Genomic DNA, 17,354 nt, shown 5'->3' with positions numbered 1-17,354 from the left:
GTTGATTAATGTCTTGCTGTAAATGTGATATAAGAAGGTCAAAGTGGTGGTGTGGTTACTTAACAACATCAGGCTGTACAAGAGCGGTGATCCCTCTAGTGGAGAAGCGGGTCTCAGTCAACTGTGATGTCACGACAACGAAGCGTCATGTTCTTTTTTAGTTGACCACCTCTGCAACTTTGTTCTTTGGTTGAATTACCTTTTTGAGGGACTTTTAGCTAAGCTTGAATAATGAATCATTACATACATATTTTAATGATGCAACATGAATACATGGATTATTAGAAAGTTTCTCAATTTGAAAACATTATCCAATGTCATTTAAAGTTAAATGCTTTAATAAATCACATTGAAAAGAACAATTGAAGTATGTCAGCGAAGAATATTGAATGGTTGAATTAAGTATTTTAAATGTTGAAACTTAGTTTTTTCTGTATTGAAATGTTGTTTTTTTATTTTAATTATTTCTATGAATAAAAATCAAATATTTTTTAAATTAATAGGTTTATTTATATTTATATTTTTAACAGATTCAACCTTTTAATATCCGAAATGTTGAATTCAATTATTCACCCAAAAAAAACAACCTTAATATAGAAATTGTTGAATTCAAGTGTTATTAAATCCAATGATTAAAAATGGAAAATGTTAAATATTTGGCTCTGAAATACATTTGATAAAACAAAAGCACATGTTACGCTTTGATAAAGGTTGAGCTTCATCAATGGCTTTCCCTCTCCTCCTGCATCAGAGACCACAGAAATGTGTCCTGCGAAATCTGCCGGTCTGCTGCGCTGCTCCACGTTCATGTTCGAATCTGAGCCCGTCGAGCCGTGGTGAATTTGATTTGTGAAGTACGGAGGGCACGGTTAAACGCTGTCCTATTGAGCCGCCTCTTTTAAAGCTGCAGTAATGATCTCTCCCAGTGGGACTCCACTGAGTAGCTGTGCTGACTGCTGCATGTCCACACACACTCACACACACTCACACAAACGCTTTATCAACATTTACTGTCGCTTCTCCAATAGTATTTGCTGTGAGTTTATGTATCGCTCCTGTGAACCATCTAAGACATAAAAGACTGATGGACCATGCTGCCGTTAAATATTCCAGTAAACGTGTTTCTGGTTTAATTTTCGGGACCCGGCAAAGTTATTTATTTATTTTTATTCAATCTCCATCGATTTATTCCCTTTTTTATTTCCTCTACAGGCTCCTGCTCCCATCGCTTTTCCCATGACGACACCACAAGTGCCTGTGTTTGGAATGGTGAGTGTTTGTGTGGATAAATTACTTTTTTTGTTCCTGGAAAATAAACAATCGAAAAAGAAAAATGGTTTATTTCCTGGATTAGAAATTGTTTTAGACACTACAAGCTCTTATAATTAAAGAGAAAATGATACAAACTAATTATTTTTATAAACCAACAATGTTCTAAAATAATGGGAAAATATTCTTTATGATATTTATCTTTGTGTCTTGAATATAATGTATTGCTATTTTTTGTAAAAGGACAGCATGAAAGAATGAAAACAATAAAAAAAAAAAGTGTATATAAGTAAATAAGTGAAATATCTGATAATGCATATCTAAGTTAGCAATGGTTACAATTGTTGTGAGGAACAAACCTGAGGTTTTGGACTGAATCACAGGCGTCGGGAAAGGCAATTTAACCACAAAAAAAATCATGATCTATAATTATAGTCTGTCAAGATTGTTGACCCGCCATGATGTGATGGTTGTTGATTGATCCTTAAATCCTACAATCAAACATTGCCACACATGTCTCCAGTCTCTGCGTGTAAACCTGGTGGACGTGTCTGACGTTGCCAGTTGGGCAGTTTAATGTCAATGTGACAAGGTTGGCATCAACAAAAGCACCAGGCCAGCTGCTTCACACTTGCACTCCTGTCATCTTGACACGTTATCTTTGCAAAACACGCCACAGTCACCGGAGTCTCCTGTGTGTTTGGAACCAGCATGCTGGATCGTCTGAGTCTCTCCTCTTCCCTCATCTGCATCTCCTCGACCTCTTTCAAATATTTTCTCTGCATTAATAGACTTGATTTCATCTCTCCAGGTTCCTCCCCCCATGGGTCAGATGGGCGGGGTACCTATGATGGCTCATCAGCCAATGATGTACAACCAGCCCGTCCTCAGACCCACCAATCCCTTCGCACCGATGCCTGGAGCCCAGGTGAGCACCCAGACGCTGTTGGCGCCTAAAAATAGCTGCAACTGTGGTTGGATCTGGAAGCAAGTTTTATTTGGCAGAACCTTGGGAAATGTGACTAAGATCGTGCACAGAAGAGGGGAAACCATTGATCACCTTAATTAAAAGAAATGAATAGAAAACGACCTGCCAGTTCAGGAAGTAGTTTGTGTTTGAGGTACTTGAGTCATATGGATGTATATCAGTGCCGTCCTAATATTAAATGGTTTCATTTAAGATTTATAATGTGCATTTTTAGTTTTAGGCTATTTTGTATTTGTGTGTATTTGAATTAAATTATAGCGAAATAGAAAATATATGTTAGTCTTTTTTTATAATGAAATCAATAATTTCTATAATGAAAGGTTGAATTTGTTTTTTGTTTAGAACAAAAAAAGAAGGTTTATTTATTTAAATAAATCTTTTATTTTCACATGTAGAATTGGAGTTAAAAATTCAAAATAATTTGATTTTGAAAATATATATATATTTATTAGAATTAGAATATCCAACTGATGGCACTGATACACTTTCATAGGTTCACTTTGAACAAGGGGAGGTTGGATTGGTATATTAAACTAAATAATGTGGACCTTAAATTCCAAATCACGAGCACAATGTTTTCTTTCCTCTAGTCAATCCCTCAGATGTATAGCGGATGGAGGTTCCAATAGTAAGCCTCACCTGAGAAAAAAAAGCATGAGAAGACGTAGTATAGAAGCACGAGTTAATAACTGCAGCCCTGAGCGTTTCCCTCTGTTTCGTTTGTGTTTAGATGCAGTTTATGTGATCCAGTCTGGGTGGAAGCAGAGTGCCAAAAGCCACAAACAACAAACGGCAGAAGAAAACACACACAAGGACGATCAAATGGATGAAGCGGTGATTTAAGCAAACATGGACGGACGGAAGAAAACCCACCAACACTAAAAAAACAAGTCGGATATAAGATGAGAGAATGTTGCAAGCAGAGAACAGAGGGATGGAGGGAGGTTTGAGCCAGTCTGGAACAACTGCTTTTGTGTGTGTGTGTGTGCGTGTGTGTGTGTTCGTGCATGTGAGTGGGTGTTAGTCGTCTTTGAGTTTAATTTGTAAAGATGGAGCAGGAATGATGTTAGAAGAGATGCTGAGGAGAGAAGAGAGGATCGGAGGGAAAACGTCTCTGCTGCGGCATTAGCTTTATTTCATACTGGTGCTATTTAGTCCCCTCTGGGTTTCTTTTGTCCGCCTGTACGGCACATTGGAACACCAGCAGGAGGACGAGTGTGTGACAGCGTGTTTGTTCTCTGCATCAGTTGTTTCAGATGGAAGATCCTCCTCTCACCATCTCGCTTTTCCCTGAGTCTACAGCAGTACAAACAGTGGAAGATTTCATAGAAAATCCACACAGTTTTTCTCTTTGTCACAATTGTTTCTTTAGTTTAGTGTTTTTTGTTCCTGCAATGTTTCCTGAATGGCAACATATTTTCTGAAAAATTATCTGTGGATATTTCCTCGAATCAAAGCTGCAGATACAAGGAGACATGGGAGGATAGCAACATGCTAACTAGCATGTGGAGAGTTCCAACTATTTATCAATAAAACGGAATAGAAGGAGATTTTTTGACATACAAGGGTATGTTTGCTTTATTTTTTAACTTCATCATGACTTTTATCAAACAGTCAAACAATTCTCTCACGGTGATTTAATATTTAATACTATGCTAACATACACACGCGCTTTGTGCACAGAAAACATTAGCTAACATGTTGGTTAGCACTAGTTAAGTAACCTGACTTTTTCTTTCATTTTGTTTTGTTTTCTTTGAAGAAACTAATGTGCAACATTTAACCGACAGTTCAATAAGTTTTAAGCTATTTGCTAGTTCCTGTTAGCAAGTGAATGGTTCCACAAACAAGCTAACACTTGTCAAATTTCCAAAAACATATCGGCTTCTTCAGTTAACATGATTCACAATTCTGCTGTCCGCTAGCATGCTAAACCTCACAAAACCCACTGACTCTGAGATGCCGCACGTTTTCATCATGCTGTCCTCCAGTGACATGTGTATCTGTTTCTTTGTCATGAGCTCACCGGTCAGACACGGAAGCTTCTGCTATAACAGTCCACCAAGAGCAGGTCCAGGAGGGTTAGCAGCGACACTGAGCAGAGAATCTGAATCCAATTGATTTAAAATTGCACTGAATCAACAGCAAGTGGCTTTAAGTTTGAATGTGTGCGCGAGCCAAACGACGACAACAGACCTTGTGTGTGTCCAGGAATAATCCCTATCATTGTTGTGTGAAAACGTTGTTTCTTCAGCCAAAGTGTCCCATTGATTGCCAGGACTGTGAGTGTTGTGGATCATGATGCATTTGTCGCACGTGTCCGTGTGTTTAACGTTTCCATTGAGGGCTATTTCCGAGGGTCACGTGATATCAGTTTGAGCCGGTGAGTTTGACGGGCGCTTGTTGTTTGATTTTTCTAGAATCAGATTTAGTTGCGAAATGCACATGCAAGAACTTTGCACTGATCCGACTATCCTGCCATTGTAGGGCTTCTGCCAGCTTTTGGTTCTGGCGTTAAAAGTTTGAAAAACAAGATTAGAAGTTTGTAGATATTTCGGGGGTTTTACTATTAACACGTTATGTAAATCTACCAGCCACTTTGGCTGACAACTATGACTTATTTTCTATCATTCTGACACTTTTTTTAATCGCAGCCGTCCGTGAGTCTTGAACCGCCACAGCGTCTACCCCGAGAATCTTGTCATTCGTGCCGTCTCAGTGGTCTATCTTTAGAATGCTTCTTAGCCTGTCGATGTTTGATATGTATAGATATGTACAAATAGTTAATAGCTAGCTCCTGTCTCCGAGTGTTCACGCAAGCCCATCCCTGTTCAGATGCTCCTTGTGTTAGCTATAGATCCATCTCTCCGTAGACGACCTGCTGTTGTTTTCCCTGCGTCAACGTCTCCTCGGCCAGTGTTTCGTAGCTGTTGCCCTGCTTGGTGTCTCTGTCCACGTAGCTGTAGATGAACTCTGGGGTTCACGTCCTTCTAGATTTTAGTGCGCTCCTTCTTCTTGCTGCTATCTTCAAACTTCTTTTTCCACTCTGAAAGATGTCAGCAGGTGAAATGCAGCTTATTTTACGCGACAGGTTTCAACTCAACCTCTGGTTTAAAACTGTATATTGTAACTTCTCAGAGGCGGCCAGCAAGGTACCGTCCCGGGAAACTTCAGGTTTAGGTCTTTAACGCTAAGACTCAAGTTTTTTTTTTCGTTGTGCTCTTAGTTTGTCCAGCGTGTGCAGGTGGTAAGCTCATTTCTAACTGTGTTCTTGAATGCCCCCGAATTTCAAGGTTCTTTCCCGTTCAACCTTGAGTCCGTTTTCCTAATGGACGTCTGTGCGTCGGCGCCTTAACGACTTCTTATCATGAGTCCTTTATTTTTGCTGACAGTTGCCTTCACTGTCTCTAACCTGCCGTGATAAATCCAGAAAGTTCTGGTGGCGCCAGTCCAAAATCCAGTCATTATCATTTCCCCCCAATGAGAGGTGTTGAATACATATCGGCTCACACCGCACATCGGCCCGGAATACTAAAGAGCTGTCGGTCAGTGGACGCCCCCTGCTCTAGAACCTTCCTTGTTGTGTTTCCTGGTCCACACCGGGGAGCCGCCCGGTTTGTCTGGGACACCAGTTATTGTGCGGACCCGTTGAACGTTCTCTGTGTGCATCGTCGTAGCATGAATCTCGGGTGGGAAAGTCCACAGGTTAGAGTCTCGATGTCATACCTGCCGAGTCGTTCCGGAGTGCATGGTTGTATCGTTTTTTTACTTTCTAGAAAAAAGCATGACTATGGCTGTGATGACGATGGTGATGAATATGACGAACAATGCTCTCCTCTTGTCGTCTGATGTTGAACCTTTTGGGGAAAAGTCTCCACAGACCTTCTTGTGCTGTCAGTTAAGGAGCAATCACTGTAGCATACGGAACCCCAAAACCTTCTTACCCAAAGATGTTGCAGCACAAGTCCTGGTGGAAACTCCTCCATTCTCTACTGATGTGGCGCCATCTACAGGCCACCGTGCGTATCACAGGTGTAGCAAAGGAGACTAGGTTGCAGTTCCATGTAGATATTTCCGTCAGTGAGTCGGTTGTGGTGAATCTCGATCTCTTGTGCACGTTTGTTTTTTTGTTCTCTACATCTGTGTTTTCTGGAATCAAACCTCGGACTGCTGCCTCACACAGAGAATACACAGACCACATAATCTGCGACATTACTTCTTTTCCAGAAAGATATTAACATTATTAGATATATTACCACTCAGCGGGGGGGCGGGGCCAAACAGACAGGTGACACAGATTTGGAGTCTGGAGTTTCCCGATGATGCCAAACAAATAAACACCTTCTCTCCCCTCTCTGTCGCCTCCCCTGCTCTTTGTACATGTTTTCTATTTATTTAAAGCAGAAGTATATGGATTGTATCCAGCATGGAGCGGCCAGCTATTGTTACCGTCGACTAAAGTCACAGGCTTTTATTTTACAGCAGTATATTTGTTTTTTCTTGGGATTGTTTTCTCTCTTTTTGGAAGAAATAAACTCATTTTCCATTCCTACATGTCTATTGCTGCTTTTATTTTGAAGGAATGTCTCCGTCGTCTGTTTTCATTGCCTGTACTTCTGAGACATGTCAAGTTAGTTCTTTTACCATAAAAGTAACTTCTAATCTTTGGCCAACCTCCTCAAGTATTTGAAGTGGTCATCGCTGTGCTCATCAATTTGCAGTCACTAGGTCACACTCCTGGAAGCTATCGAATAAGTATTTATAAAAAAAATGGATCTCCCTAAATGAGGCAAATATCACTCGCCTAACTTAGTTTATAAGTAACCAAAGGGAACTAGGACTCACTTCAAAACAATATCTGAAGCTAATTGTAAGATGAAAATAACATCACTGGCAATCTGTGTTCTGAATCTCAATCAACAGGAAATTCCACTTGTCAGCCATTTATTTAGTAACGATACAAATATTTGTCTAATACGCAAGAGTTGAAAACCAATAAATAATAGGATGTGATTAATAAAGAAACCATTATTTTTTTTATTTCGATTACATTTCAAAGGTGAACCTATAACCAAGCAACACAAATGAAATCTGCGTTTTTTTATTATGTTTGTCTAGGGTTATATATATATATATACAGCCGTTATAATGTTCTGGTTCTGCTCAAGTTTTCTGCCTGTAAAAAGTGTCATTTGTCACTCATTGTGATCGTCTGTTTCTGTCTTCAAGAGACGGTGGTAAGTGTGTTGGTAAGTTAGCGATGTTGACATGTTGTCCATTATATTGTTTGTCAGTTTTCTTGATGAATGAGCGTGAAAGTGGATCTACGGCACCTAAAAAGTCCCAAAATAAATTACGATGCGAAACATTTACAATTCCAAGAAAAAAGTTGTTGAGTAGTTTAAAGAGTTTGTCATTTGTTTCAGAAGACTGAATATACTTGGAAAACATGTGTACCTTGTCCTTTTGTTTGTCAAACAATAATGAATCTAAAACCCCATCATGGTCTTAAGGTGACCAGGGTGTGTATTTTCATGAAACCTTTAGTCACAACTCTGCGATGTTTACTTTGTTACCTATAACACTACGTAAATATACTGACTCTGACTGGCTATTGTCTGTGACTCTGACAGGAGTCAAGACTGACATATTTTGGGATGCAACTCCTCTGACGAAACATTAGGAGGTGATACTTGTGTTGTCTTATTTTCAATAGCTGTTCAACAAACTTCGGAACTTCTGCACATGTAAACATTCCCGTCTACCAGCATGGCACCACTGACGTATTTCCGCGGGGCTTCCACTCATGCTCATAACTACGTGGCATGTTGGGTATTGTAGTTAAAGTGTTACTATACTCGTAGCATCACATCTTTCCCCTATAAAATAAATGATATTTACCCCTTAAAACAAAGCCATGGTCTCAGCGATTGTCAATGCTCTGGCTGATAAATGGCAGGTATCCACTGCCCGTCGTGTCGCTGCAGCAGAACCACTCCCAGGCCGCACTGTGACCCGTCTGCTGAGATCCTGGTACTCTTCTCTGGGTCGTAGAACTTTAGCACAGGTTCCTGTGTGAGAGTCTCTTTCCGTTTCAGAAAACATGGTACCTGCTCGTGGGACCAAATCCATTCATTGTTTTGTTCAAGAAGACTCCTGAGAGGTGCCGACCGTGTTGACAGCTGGTGACCATCCCTAGTGACTGAGTCTGACCTCATCTTTATTGTTTCCATGTTGTTGATCGCTGATGTTATTCTCAGGTCAGCTTCAGCCCTTCTTCACTGAGAACATCTCCCACAAAGGTAAGTGTTTTCACTCCGAACTCACATTTGTATTTAAGTTTGAGATGAACCAGTTTTCTTCTGCACAATAACCAGCGAGCTGATCCATTCCATTGGTTTATAGAATAGAATAGAATAGAAAAGCTTTATTCATCCCCAGAGGGGAAACACACTTTCACAACAGCGCAGCTTAAAAAAATAAAGTGCAAGGAAAAAGAAATAATAAAAGAGATAATACAAAATAAAATAAAAACGATCTTAAGAATATACAATTATTTACAAAAAATAGAAATGTAACACTATTAACAAAATAAAATAGAATAGAATAAAATAAAATAAAATGGAAATAAAAACGGGAAAAAAAAAACAAACACACGAGAAGAAAAACACTACGGATTAGCATCAGGATATTTAAAGTAGAGAGTTAAATATCCTGACACCAGTTGGGATGAAGGACCTTCTATAACGCTCCGTCCTACACTGGGGGTGCCTGAGCCTGCCACTGAAGGAGCTGGCCAGCTCCTCCACGGTCAGGTGCAGTGGGTGAAGAGCGTTGTCCCCTGATGGAGAGTGTCCTCCTCTCTCCCACCTCCTCCACCGAGTCCAGCGAGCGGCCCAGGACAGAGCCGGCCCTTGTGACCAGCCTGTTCAGTCTCTTCCTGTCCCGGTCCGTGCTGCCTGCTCCCCAGCAGACCACAGCGTAGTGGATAGCAGAGGCTACCACGGAGTCATAAAAGGTCCTTAAAAGTGGTCTGCACACTCCGAAGGACCTCAGTCTCCCCAGGAGGTGGAGGCGACTTCGGCCCTTCTTATACACGGCGTTGATGTGTGTAGACCAGTTCAGTTTATTGTTGAGGTGAACACCCAGGTATTTGAAGCTGTCCACTAGCTCAATGTCCGAGCCCTGGATGCTCACCGGTTGATGTGGTGGGGACTTTTTCCTGAAGTCAATCACCATCTCCCTTGTCTTACCGATGTTTAAGCAAAGGTAGTTGCTCTCACACCAGTCAACAAAGTCCTTGATGACTGACCTGTACTCCAGCTTGCCCCCCCCAGACACGCAGCCCACAATGGCCGAGTCGTCAGAAAACTTCTGGAGGTGACAGCTGCTGGAGTCATAGGTAAAGTCCGCCGTGTAGAGGGAAAAAAGGAAAGGTGACAGCACTGTCCCTTGAGGCACCGCGGTGCTGCAGATGGTCACCTCAGACCTGCAGTCCTGCAGCCTCACATACTGCTACCTGTTGGTGAGGTAGTCCATCGTCCATGCTGTCAGCTGTGTCCCAACTCCTGCGTCCTCCATCTTCTTCCTTAGCAGCGCCGGCTGGATGGTGTTGAAAGCACTTGAGAAGTCAAAAAACATGACTCTCACAGTGCTACCGGTGCTGCAGGTAGATGACGGCGTTGTCCACCCCCATCTTTGGCCTGTAGGCGAACTGCAGCGGATCCAACGCAGAGCTCACCGTCGTGCGTAGCTCGCGGAGTACCAGCCTCTCCAAGGTCTTCATCAGATGGGAGGTCAGGGCGACTGGTCTGAAGTGGCTCGGCTCCTTCGCGTGTACCGCCTTGGGAACCGGAACCACACAGGAGGTCTTCCACTGGACCGGGACCTTCTCCAGTTTGAGGCTCAGGTTGAAGATGTGTGTGATCAACTCACAAAGTTGATCAGCACAGTCCCTGAGCAGTCTGGGGCTGAGTCCATCTGGTCCAGCAGCTTTCCTGATCTTCAGTCGCCTTAATTCTCTCCTCACCTGTTCAGATGTAACAGAGAGAGGTGGCTGTGGTGGGTTGGGCAGCTGAGGCAGTAGGGCGTGTTGGGGGGGAGAAAGGTGGCTTGGAGGTGAGAACAGTTGGGGGGAGGGGGCTGAAGCAGGGGAAAAACAGCTTTGTGAAGAGTGGGGGGCAGAGGTGGAGGGGGGAGGGGGGCCCTGATCAAACCGGTTGAAATACTGGTTAAGTTCAGTGGCCCATCTTTGGTCTCCCCCTGCTGTGGCTCTGGCTCCACTCTGGCCATGACCTGAGATGTTCTTCAGGCCTTTCCACACATCCCTTGTATTCCTCCTTGGCCATCCAGATCGCCTTCTTGAGCTCTCGCTGGACCTCTTTAAGCTCCTCTCTGCTCCCTGAAGCAAACACCCTCTTCTTCTTGTTCAGCAGAACTTGAAGTTGAGGGGTCACCCATGGCTTGGTGTTGGCAAAGCACCGCACCTTGCGGGTCGGTGTGACGTCGTCCTCACAGAACTTTATGTAATCCGTGGAATGGTCATTGAAGGTGTCGATGTCATCACCATGAGAGAACACGCTCCAGTCTGTAGACTCAAAGCAGTCTCTCAGCCTCTCCTTGGCTTCATCATTCCTCATCTTAACAGTTATTTTCTGTGCAGGCTGTCTCCTCACCATGGGAGTGTATTCAGGTCGCAGACGTATCAGGTTGTGATCAGAGCGGCCGAGGGGGGGCAGGGCGGTGGAGGTGTAGGCACCTTTTACATTTGCATACAAAAGGTCCAGAGTCTTGTCCTCCCAGGTGTGGCACTTCATGTATTGTGTGAAGGTGGGAAGAATGGAGGAGATTGAGGCATGGTTGAAATCCCTGTTAATGAGCAGGAGAGAGTTCGGGTGTTTGAGCTGCAGGTCCGAGACTATTTTCTTAATGACCTCGAATTTTTCCATGCGCATTAATTCCTCTTAGTCGTTCTCTCGCAGGGCAAACGGGACTTTCCTGCAGGGATGCACAACAGGAGACACACTTTCCTCCACACGTGTCTTGTGTTTTCCAGGTAGACATCCAAGTCTTGATCATTTTCAGTGTCTGGTGATGTGACTACAACCACTTGAATGGTATTATTCTTTTGATTACCTCAATACCACAATCCATTCCTCTTTTTTAGTTGTACAAGCCTGAACCACATCCACAAAAAACTCTTCATAGTTTTCTTCTGCCTCATCGAATGTTTTAAAACTTTTCGTTTTAGAGCTGCTTTGCAACAATTAACATAGTGATTGTTCCTTCCACAGTTGTTACAAGATTTCCATATGAGGACACGATCTTGGCTCATGACTTCCTCCACATTTACCACATTTGAACTATTTTCTCTTTTAGCTCTCTCTCTTTGTTTTTCCTTTGTTCTTTATGTATTGCATGCACTGCTGTCTCATCTCTCCTAAGCTCTTGTGCTTGTGCTCCAGTGGTTTCAGCTGCTCTTCACACACTGACACACTTGTCTAGTGTCAGTCCTGACTCTCTGAGCAGTCTTTCTCTGAGGGCATCATCCAGTGTTCCACACACGACCATGTCCCTCACCAGTGAGTCTCTTAAGGTGCTGAATTCACAGATCTTGCTTAACGTGTGAACTTCTGCAAAGTACTGGTCAAAAGGTACTCCTTGCGGTTGGTCATGGGTGAAACACTTGTACCTCTCAAAAGTCACCTTCTGTCTGGGCACGTTCTTCAAACTTTGTCATTAGCTCTGTCACAGTCAGATTAGCTTCATCGAGCTGAAAGCCATTATATATGTCCAACGCATCTTCTCCTGTAACATGCAGAAGAATGGTCGATTGAATGAACCAGTCAATTGCATGGAAGTGGGTGGACTTATCTTATCCATGACGGCACGCCGGGGTTTGGGGATCTACACAATGTCTCCTGGTGTATCCTCATAACTGCATGGCATGCTGGGTAATCTAGGTATAGTGTTACTATACTCGTAACATCACAATAATGTCATCGATGTTTCATCAATGACTCCAGCTTCTGTCAGGTCTTGCCTGGCTGCTCCCGTGACCCCCTCCTCGACCCGCCCCCCCAGATAACTGGTGACAGCTGAGCGTTGAGGGGTGACAGGGGAGGGAGGGGCTGCTATTTATATCACAGACGGAACCTTCCAAATGTGTCGGCCCTCCTGCGCTTCTTCCGGACTGTAGAACCTTCTGGAGAGCCGGCAGAGCTTTAAGAGGTGACCTGAGGGAGCTGGAGTGAAGACATCATGACGCTGGTGTGCTACAACAAAGGCTGTGGAGAGAAGTTCCACCAGGACCAGAACATAGATGGTGAGGAACTGGTACTTCCCGTTTGCTCTAAATGTTGAGTCCCTCCATCGTCGAGTCTCTTTTTTACACTGAAGACTATTTTCAGCAACTTTTTCTGTTTCTTCACATGTTTGCATCATATGTTTATTTGTGTACGTGTTTGTCTTTCATCATTTGTTTTCTTTAATTCTTAGTCGTTTCATCTAAACTCTGTCATGAATATGTAGAGACTGAGTCAATTAGCTTAGCATGTAGCCACATGTTGCTGCTGAGAGAGCAGCAACTGTTGCACACGTCCTTTTATGGAACACACACATGCACACACGCACACACAAATACATTAACACAAACACAAAAACACACCGGGAAAAGACATACACAAACGTAACACAAAAACACATATGCATCTACACAAAGTCACACGCATATACACACATACACAGAAAAAACACACACGTAAAACGCACACAAACAAACACAAACCCATGCAAACACACATGAAAAAACAAACAATTACACAATTAAACACACTTGCAATAACACACACGCAAACACACACAGTGTGAGGGTGTGTAGGTTTCTTCAGCTGACAGTTTTTCTCTGTTGTAGATTCCTGTGTGTTCCATCCAGGAGTGCCGATCTTCCATGATGCCTTGAAGGTAACTACACAACAGTGTGTCTCTCCAGATGTGTGTTTGATTTGCTCCTGTGTGTGTGTATGTGTGTGTGTGTGTGTGTGTTCAGGGCTGGTCGTGCTGCAGGAAGAGGACCACGGACTTCTCAGAGTTCCTGTCCATCAAGGTAAAGAAAGACTCACTCCAGTGTTCCTCCACTGACTCTCTTGCGTTCAGGGCTGCACCCGAGGTCGCCATAGCAACGAGAAGCCGATCGAGCCTCTGTTGCCTGAAGTGTCGTCGCAGAAAGGAGACGTCAAACCTGCTGACGGACATGAGATCATCTACCAGGGACCTAAATCTGCAGAGAAGCTGCAGAGAGAGAGACCCAGGTGCTGCTCTCACTGCTGCCTGTGAATCAACTTTATTGATCTGTACAAGATGACAAGGAATCATGTGTTATTGTATTTTCATTCTTCTCCACAATCATGAACTAGTAAATGATTAGCCATGACGTTGTGTTTGTGTGTCGACAGTGCCGACGTGCCGAAGACCAAACTGCCTCAGAACGTGTCGGCGTCTCTGACTCAGATTCTGGCCAAGTTGGACCTTAGCGTCAAGGCCCAGATGGAGGCCAAAGGTACGACCTCGGCCAGCCGTCAAGATTTGTCACAAGATTCCCACACCGTCTTAAAAAAACATTTTTCTAAAAACATTGACTTTACAAGTCCGAGACCCTCAGCATCTTAACCTTCCTTGTCTCTTCATCGCATCATTTACCACATTGTTACCACGCTTTTAATTTGAAGTCCTATCATCTCTTTACTTTCTTGTTAAGATGAGTTCATATTTAATAATTAACTCCATTTGAGGTCAAACACAAAAATGTATTTTAAAATGTTTGATTTTCAGTCGTAACAAAATCTCAATTTGGATTCTTTATAAAGAATTTTCTAATGTAAATTTGAACTAAATTAAAAGGTTTATATAAAATGACAGGCTCTGTATTCTTGAGTTTAACCAACAAAAATACACAAACAAATAATGTTTGCTGGAGGCCTTGGTTGATGCCAGAGTTTTAATGGATCCTTCTGCTGAATGTGATGTCACTTAAAGAAACTGTGTCTTTGTAACAACCCAACTATATGTCACCACCAGGTGTAAAAGTGTGGGATGAATAAGGTTTTTGTTTTTAAGAAAATATATTTTATAACTGTATTGTCTTTATTTACAAAGATGTTGAAACAACATTTCGTTTTTACGGTTTGAAATCCAGTTTGACAAATTTTTTCTCTTTCCAAAATAAAGTTTCTTTTAGCTCTTTCTTTTTATTAGTTAGGAAAAGTATAATTGTGTATTTTTCTGTTTAGTTTAGTCTTTTCTCCTTATTTCTATTTGAATGCTAATGTAATCGTTTGGGATTTGTTCGAAACACATCGTTATAAAAATGGAATTGAATGTGTTTCAGAAAGCCAGGTTGTGATGCAAGGAACGAGATGCAAGAACTCAGGATGCAAAACCGTGAGTATCTTTGTATTTGTGTATTTGTATTTGTATTTGTCTTATTCTACATTACACGCGGTCTTCAAAGCTCACGCGCCCCCTGTGGACACTTCATGTATTACAAGAAAGAGGTGCACCTATGGAGCTATGACTGTTGCTAAAGCTTTGTAAATGCGTGAAAGGATTTGCGAAAATATTTGTGTATCAGAAAAAACCTGCTCACGTAACTTTTGCAACAGTCCTGCCACGGGTAACTTGTTTATTGGGTATTGTTTTGATTGTTTAAGCGCTTTGTGACCCTGGTCTTGTAAAGCGCTCTATAAATACTATTTACTTCCTTACATAGTAATAGCTCCATATACACTACTGTGTTTGTTTCGTGTTTTGAATAATGTGAGGACAGGAAGTTGAGACGAGTCTGACAAAGAGATGATTTGTGTTTGTTCAGACTTATCAAGGCCCAGAAACAAATGCGGAGATCTGCAATCATCACCCTGGAGGACCGGTCTTCCATGAGGGGTAACACACACACACATACACAAACACACAGACTTATTTATGTGCACATCTCAAAGTCACATGACATTGTAGCAGAAAAACCAACATGTCGTCCGTGTCTCTTCAGCTACAAGTACTGGAGTTGCTGCTGTATCAGGACCATCGACTTCAACGCTTTCCTGGACCAGAAGGGCTGCACAGCAGGGAAGCATCGCTGGATCCCCAAACAGGTCAACACACACACGTGCGCGCACACACACACACACACACACACACACACACTGAACAATCCTACTGACCTGCTGGTGTCGCTGCAGGACAAGAAGAAGGTGGCGTGTCGACACGACTGGCACCAGACCGGCAACAACGTCTTCGTCACCGTCTACGCTAAGAACGCCTCGCCAGAGCTGAGCAGCATCGAGGCCAACGGCACCGTGGTGAGAGTTCGTGACGACAACACACGTGTGTGTGTTCGTGACGACAACACCAGAGTCAACGCGTGTGTGTGTGTGTTTGTGAAGGTCATGGGCATGAGAAAATATCAACACACTGATGTTTTTCATGACACTGTATTGGGAAAATTGTCCGTAGGTATGAGTGTGTGTGAATGGTTGTGTGTCTTTGTGTGCCCTGTGACAGACTGGCATCCTGTCCAGGGTGTCCCCCACCTCTCGCCGGATGACACCGGGATAGGCTCCAGCCCCCCATCATAAGGATGAATGAAACACAGCTTTTCAGGCTGATGTTTGGACATATTTTGTTTTCAAAACAAATGAAAGTATTTACGACTTTGTCAAGAGTCATGTGGTCTGTAAATTATATAAGACCAGAGTCAAGTACTCGACAATACTACAAATATATCCTCATTCCAACAGTATTACAATATATCCTATCCATTGCATTCACCCTGTATCGTGATGTGTATGGCTTTGTTGGATACTCAACACCTAATGACGGTTGTCTCTGCAGCTCTCGTGTCAGATCCAGTTTGAGAGCGACAAGATCTTCAAGAGGGACTACCACCTGTGGGGGGTAAGTGGGACCAGCACCCGGTCCTTTGGTTCACGACTATAAAACGTTTGTCCGCTCAGGTGATCGACGTCCAGCAGAGCTCGGTCAACATGGTTCCGACCAAAGTGGAAGTCTGTCTCAGGAAGGCCGACCTGGTGTCCTGGGGCAAGCTGGAGGACCCCAACCACAAACCAGAGCCGCAGCCGGACGACGACCCGCTTGGCGAGACCGCGGGTCAGCAAAACCTGGACTGGGACATCGCAGACGATGACATCAGCGACTCGGACGAGGAGTGGGCCTATGACACCCCGGAGAACAGGGCGCAGAAGAACCGTCAGCAGATGACGGATGAGGGGGACGAGGACAAGGAGGAGGAGGAGAGGAAGAGGAGGAAGGAGGTGGAGGAGGAGATGAAGAGAGCGATGGAGGAGAAGAGGAGGCTGGAGCAGGAGAAGGAGGAGCTCAGACGCCAGAAGGAGGAGGAAGGATTTGAAGACATGCCTGATCTGGAGTAACAATGGAGTGTGAAAGATCCAGCAACTGAGACACTTCGATGACGTTTTTTCTATGTGACGGTTTGTGTTTGCTAAATAAACCATCACGTGACTCGAAGTGAAACATTCTTGAAGTTTGACTTTACCTGCAGTACCACTTTGATAGTGTAGAGGGAGACATTGCGCCGAGGAAGTCTCATTGCAGGATTTATAAACATATTTTACGTCATTTATAACATGCGTCGATGGTGTTTGAGTGTGTTTGAGTGTCTGTGTTTACGGCAGTAAGAAGAATGTTGCTTCTGTGAGTTAGAGATTCTGACAAGACCCAAGTTCTTTCTTTTTTTACGTGAAGCAGATGCTGATGTAACATTTGGAGGTAGATCTGTTTCTTCATTATTATTTTAAAAAAAGCACTTCCATCCAATTTTTTATGAAATCGAATTGAAAAAAAGGTCCCGACAAATTATTTCACGCAAAAGAAATAAACGACTTTAAAACAAAAAGAAAAAAAACATTTGGGGGACTGAATAATTAAGAGAAAAATGTCCTGCCCAAATACAAAAGGGATTTACTTCAATGAAGCAAAACAGTTTTTATAAAAACTTACGTTTAATAATTCACAAAGTTACCTTCAGATAAAGATAAATGAGCTTAATTTGCATTATGAGTAA

The 17,354-nt window shown here is 42.9% G+C and overlaps 2 protein-coding genes across 4 annotated transcripts in view; both read left to right on the top strand.

The window, feature by feature from the left end:
• The window catches only part of LOC148082833 (phosphatidylinositol-binding clathrin assembly protein), a 65,479-nt gene extending 58,670 nt beyond the window's left edge, over nucleotides 1-6,809 (top strand). For all 3 annotated transcript variants that reach the window (XM_087790097.1, XM_087790096.1, XM_087790095.1), the window contains 3 exons: nucleotides 1,213-1,269; nucleotides 2,081-2,197; nucleotides 2,988-6,809. In XM_087790097.1, the coding sequence (XP_087646223.1) occupies nucleotides 1,213-1,269; nucleotides 2,081-2,197; nucleotides 2,988-3,002 (189 nt within the window). In that variant the 3' untranslated portion in view covers nucleotides 3,003-6,809. The remainder of the gene's footprint in view (nucleotides 1-1,212; nucleotides 1,270-2,080; nucleotides 2,198-2,987) is intronic.
• A 5,648-nt stretch (nucleotides 6,810-12,457) lies between these two features.
• LOC148082832 (cysteine and histidine-rich domain-containing protein 1) lies at nucleotides 12,458-16,701 on the top strand. The gene is made up of 11 exons (XM_087788289.1): nucleotides 12,458-12,581; nucleotides 13,170-13,219; nucleotides 13,305-13,361; nucleotides 13,412-13,566; nucleotides 13,711-13,814; nucleotides 14,643-14,695; nucleotides 15,126-15,196; nucleotides 15,303-15,405; nucleotides 15,493-15,612; nucleotides 16,145-16,207; nucleotides 16,267-16,701. Exons 1-11 carry the CDS (start codon nucleotides 12,518-12,520, stop codon nucleotides 16,699-16,701), a joined length of 1,275 nt encoding a protein of 424 aa, XP_087644415.1. The 5' UTR covers nucleotides 12,458-12,517.
• The last annotated feature ends 653 nt before the right edge of the window (nucleotides 16,702-17,354 follow it).

The sequence above is a fragment of the Callionymus lyra genome, chromosome 4 (genome assembly GCF_982586985.1).
Source record: "Callionymus lyra chromosome 4, fCalLyr1.hap1.1, whole genome shotgun sequence".
Taxonomy (NCBI): domain Eukaryota; kingdom Metazoa; phylum Chordata; class Actinopteri; order Syngnathiformes; family Callionymidae; genus Callionymus; species Callionymus lyra.
Note: the sequence above shows the minus strand (reverse complement) of the source record. Positions and strands in the feature narration are given on the sequence as shown.

Excerpts from the sequence above, each read along its gene's own strand:
- LOC148082832 (XM_087788289.1), top strand. The coding sequence starts at position 12,518 with ATGACGCTGGTGTGCTACAACAAAGGCTGTGGAGAGAAGTTCCACCAG. Across the intron at positions 13,220-13,304 it reads TCTTCCATGATGCCTTGAAG|GGCTGGTCGTGCTGCAGGAA; the intron begins GTAACTACACAA and ends GTGTGTGTTCAG. Across the intron at positions 15,613-16,144 it reads TCGAGGCCAACGGCACCGTG|CTCTCGTGTCAGATCCAGTT; the intron begins GTGAGAGTTCGT and ends TTGTCTCTGCAG.